The following is a 3,275-nucleotide window of genomic DNA, read 5'->3' as shown; positions in this document are numbered from 1 at the left end:
ACAACACTCATTTCCATTTTATAAATATTTTTTACATTAATTTAATGAGGAGCAATTAAAATAAGCTCATATTTACATATATTTACAATCCACTTCTCATTTAGGAAGGCAGCATTTGTAGATCAGAAATCCAACAACACCAAGAAGAACCACAGCAACAACTGGCAGACCAACTGCCAGTCCATGGTTTCTATCAGTGTTCCCTCCATCCTCGTCTCCTCCCTCCTTGGCTCCTCCCTCCTCATCTCCTCCCTCCTTGGCTCCTCCCTCCCCGGTGCGTCCTCCAGTGGAACCTGTAGAGGAGCAGCAGGTGTGAGTATCAGCTGTCAGGTAGGTGAGGACCCAAGACCAGAACCAGCTCCTGTCAGACATGATCTCCTGCACTGGGACCACATCACTCAGCCCAGCTGCTTTCTACAAGGCCTCATCAACAACATCTGGAGAAAACACCAACATCTGTCTGGGATGGTTCACTGTCACATGGACAACCAGGAAGCTGCTGCTACACACACACACACACACACACACACTCACACACACACACACACACACTCACCTAGTTTAACATCCAGGTAGATGGTGCTGATGGGCTCATTGTTTAGATATGATCTCTTCCTGCGCGTTGTTTTTCCCAGGACGACACGACACTCGTATGTTCCACTGTCATTAATCGTCACATTCCTCAGAACCAAAGACACGTCTCCGTCCTTCATCTCACTGTCCTCCAGCTCCACCCGGTCCTTAAAAGACTCATGCTGGCTCTCTAGAACAGGTCGCCCGTCCCGGTACATAAAGACATATTGTGGTTCCAGGTCAGTTCTGCTCCACTCTACAACTATGATGTTGGTGCTGCTGGGAGCTCGACATGACAGAGTGATGTTGTCTCCAGGTTTAGCTGGGATGTTTCTCTGGTCTAAAGCTGAGAAGAGCAGACAGAGAGCAGAGGTTAAAGGGTCCAGGTGTAACTCCACATGTGTAACACAGTGACCCTTACTAATCTACATAAATGGGACTGATGTCCATAAACCTGCTACACAATTGCTGCTGGACGTTAGCACCAGAGTCTGTTTGCCTGTGAGAATGAACTGAGTTTTAGGGCCACGTCAAGGAAAATATGACGAGGAGGAAGATTTCTTTTTAATAAAGCGCGTCGATAATAAAAGTAGAAATGTTGAGAATAATGACAAATTTTCAGTTCTGTCCGACTGGCGTTGAGTCCGAGATATTCAGATATCAACACCAGTCCGACAGAACTGATGACGCCTCTTGGATGAGAGGTGAAACGTGGTCGACCTAAAACCAAGTCCAGTCCAGAATCAGAATCAGCTTTATTGGCCAGGTGCGTCAGACACATGAGGACTTTGACTGGTACATCAGCTCTCAATGTGCATGTACATATCCCCATGCAAGGGGCAAGTAAACAGTAAACCAGCATAAAACTGTAATATAACAACATAAGCAGAATTAACAAGTTGATTTATTTCTACGTTTCTTAATCTTCCTCGTCGTTTGATTTTCCCTTCATGTCACTGTAACAGTTCCTCATAATAAACGCTGTATTAAGAGTCTTAACTGCTACCGATCAGTGACTGTTATGTTTCATTATGTTCTCCATGACACGGCTCCGTTTAGCCCACTAACTCCTTTTCACATGTTTAAACCGGCTAATCCGTGTAAAACACCGTGGACTCTCTTACTCTCCACGTCGTTTTAACACCGGACATCCCGACCGAGACCCAGAGGAAACGGTGAAGTGGACTTTGTGTTACGTCACCGAGTAGTTTTAGTATCTGACGGCGTAGAGCTGTAGCCGCGCCGCCATTTTCTTGTGCGTTTGCCACGGTGGCGTTTCTTCCAGGTTCCGTATCTGGCAGCTGCGCCTCCGATCAGAATGTTCAATGTCTTAAACCGAGTGAAAAAGTAGAACCCATGATCCACTAAGATCAAAGTGTTACGTTATGAACATAAGCGATATAAATGAAACGTTGTTCATGTATTAACCTCCGTATGTTCCTGAGTAGAAGGCTCGAGCAGACTCACCTCCAGACGCGCACGCCAGCAGACACAGCGCGATGCTAACCCAGCAGTGTGACGCACTTCTCTCAACAGCCATAGGCGCAGACTCATCGTGAGCTCTGTCTCGGCAGCCATATTTCTGTTCCAATTCGCGATGTAACTCCCTTAAATCGCGAATTGGTATCCTACCTTTCCGGTTAGAACCAGTTCATGACTGTAATGTTACTCTGACATTCGGATATTCAGTACTGTGACCGTCGAGCCATTCGGTTGTAGTTACATTCCCACTGCCGTCAAAAGCCGAGCTGTGGCCAGTTTACGTGGGTTTTCGGCCAGTGGACTCGCTGTATCTCTGCCCTTGACCTTTTTATATTATTTTAAACGAACTATGTCCAGATTACAAACCAAACGTATATGCGTGTCATCATTGTTCTGTCCCCTTTCTCTTCTGAACACCCGACAGGCATCTGTTAGGTTATTTCCTAGGGGAGTGTGGTTTTTTTGTGCACGGATAAGCCGCTGTCCTGAATGAATGCAGATGTCTCTGGCTGGGCTGTCTGCCTGTCCCATGTGTGCTGACGGCCTGTCACCTCTCTCTGTCACAGGGAGAAAGAGCCACTCTCAGTCCTGGCGAAAAGCCCCTTAATCCCTGGGCCCCTGCCACATCCCATCCACTGTCAGTGGAGATGGCCCTGCCCACAGCAGTGCATAGAAAGGCAGGCACTAGGGATGAACCTCTCTGTCACTCACGCTCTTCTCAATGGACACACATCTTCACACACATATAGTTTTTTAGAAATTCAAAGTGAAAAAGTCTTGCGTCTGTAAAGGTGATGTGAATGCCGCTTGTCAGTGCATTGTGCTGCACAACACCACATAGCGGCTGCACTGACATCATTGTGGGACCTGTTTTCTCTCATGAGAAGAGCACTAACTGGCTGCTGAGACACTGTGTGTAATAATAAAGAAGCAGTTCACAGCATACACTCAGGTCCCGTTGGCACTTAATGAATTGTAAAGAAGAAAATAAAGACCATTAAAACTTGTTGTGTGAGAGCTGATAGTGTGAAGAAGGAAATGTCACCATGTAGACTGTTTTTGACATGAAACTGATTTGTGTCTTTTAAGAGCAAACACCGTTTTTAATTACAGTATACTCTCTTTAATTGTAATTAGAGTGATTTTAGAGCTCTGCATGTAAGACACATTGATAGTTGATGTCTGAGGTTGGGCGTCACACAGTTTCTGGAATAAGTTCT

At 45.9% G+C, this 3,275-nt stretch overlaps 1 protein-coding gene across 1 annotated transcript; it reads right to left on the bottom strand.

Moving 5' to 3' along the window:
- Nucleotides 1–170: 170 nt before the first annotated feature.
- Nucleotides 171–2,380, bottom strand: LOC109953637 (selection and upkeep of intraepithelial T-cells protein 4-like; the record flags this gene model as incomplete). The annotated part of the gene is made up of 3 exons (XM_020589115.1): nt 2,002–2,380; nt 557–913; nt 171–293 (listed from the first exon to the last, which is right to left on the bottom strand). Coding segments are annotated over exons 1-3 (592 nt in total), but the record flags the coding sequence as incomplete, so codon positions are not given.
- Nucleotides 2,381–3,275: the final 895 nt, after the last annotated feature.

The sequence above is a fragment of the Monopterus albus genome, unplaced genomic scaffold, assembly GCF_001952655.1.
Source record: "Monopterus albus unplaced genomic scaffold, M_albus_1.0 scaffold890.1, whole genome shotgun sequence".
In the NCBI taxonomy this organism is placed as follows: domain Eukaryota; kingdom Metazoa; phylum Chordata; class Actinopteri; order Synbranchiformes; family Synbranchidae; genus Monopterus; species Monopterus albus.
This window is presented reverse-complemented; position numbering and strand designations above follow the sequence as displayed.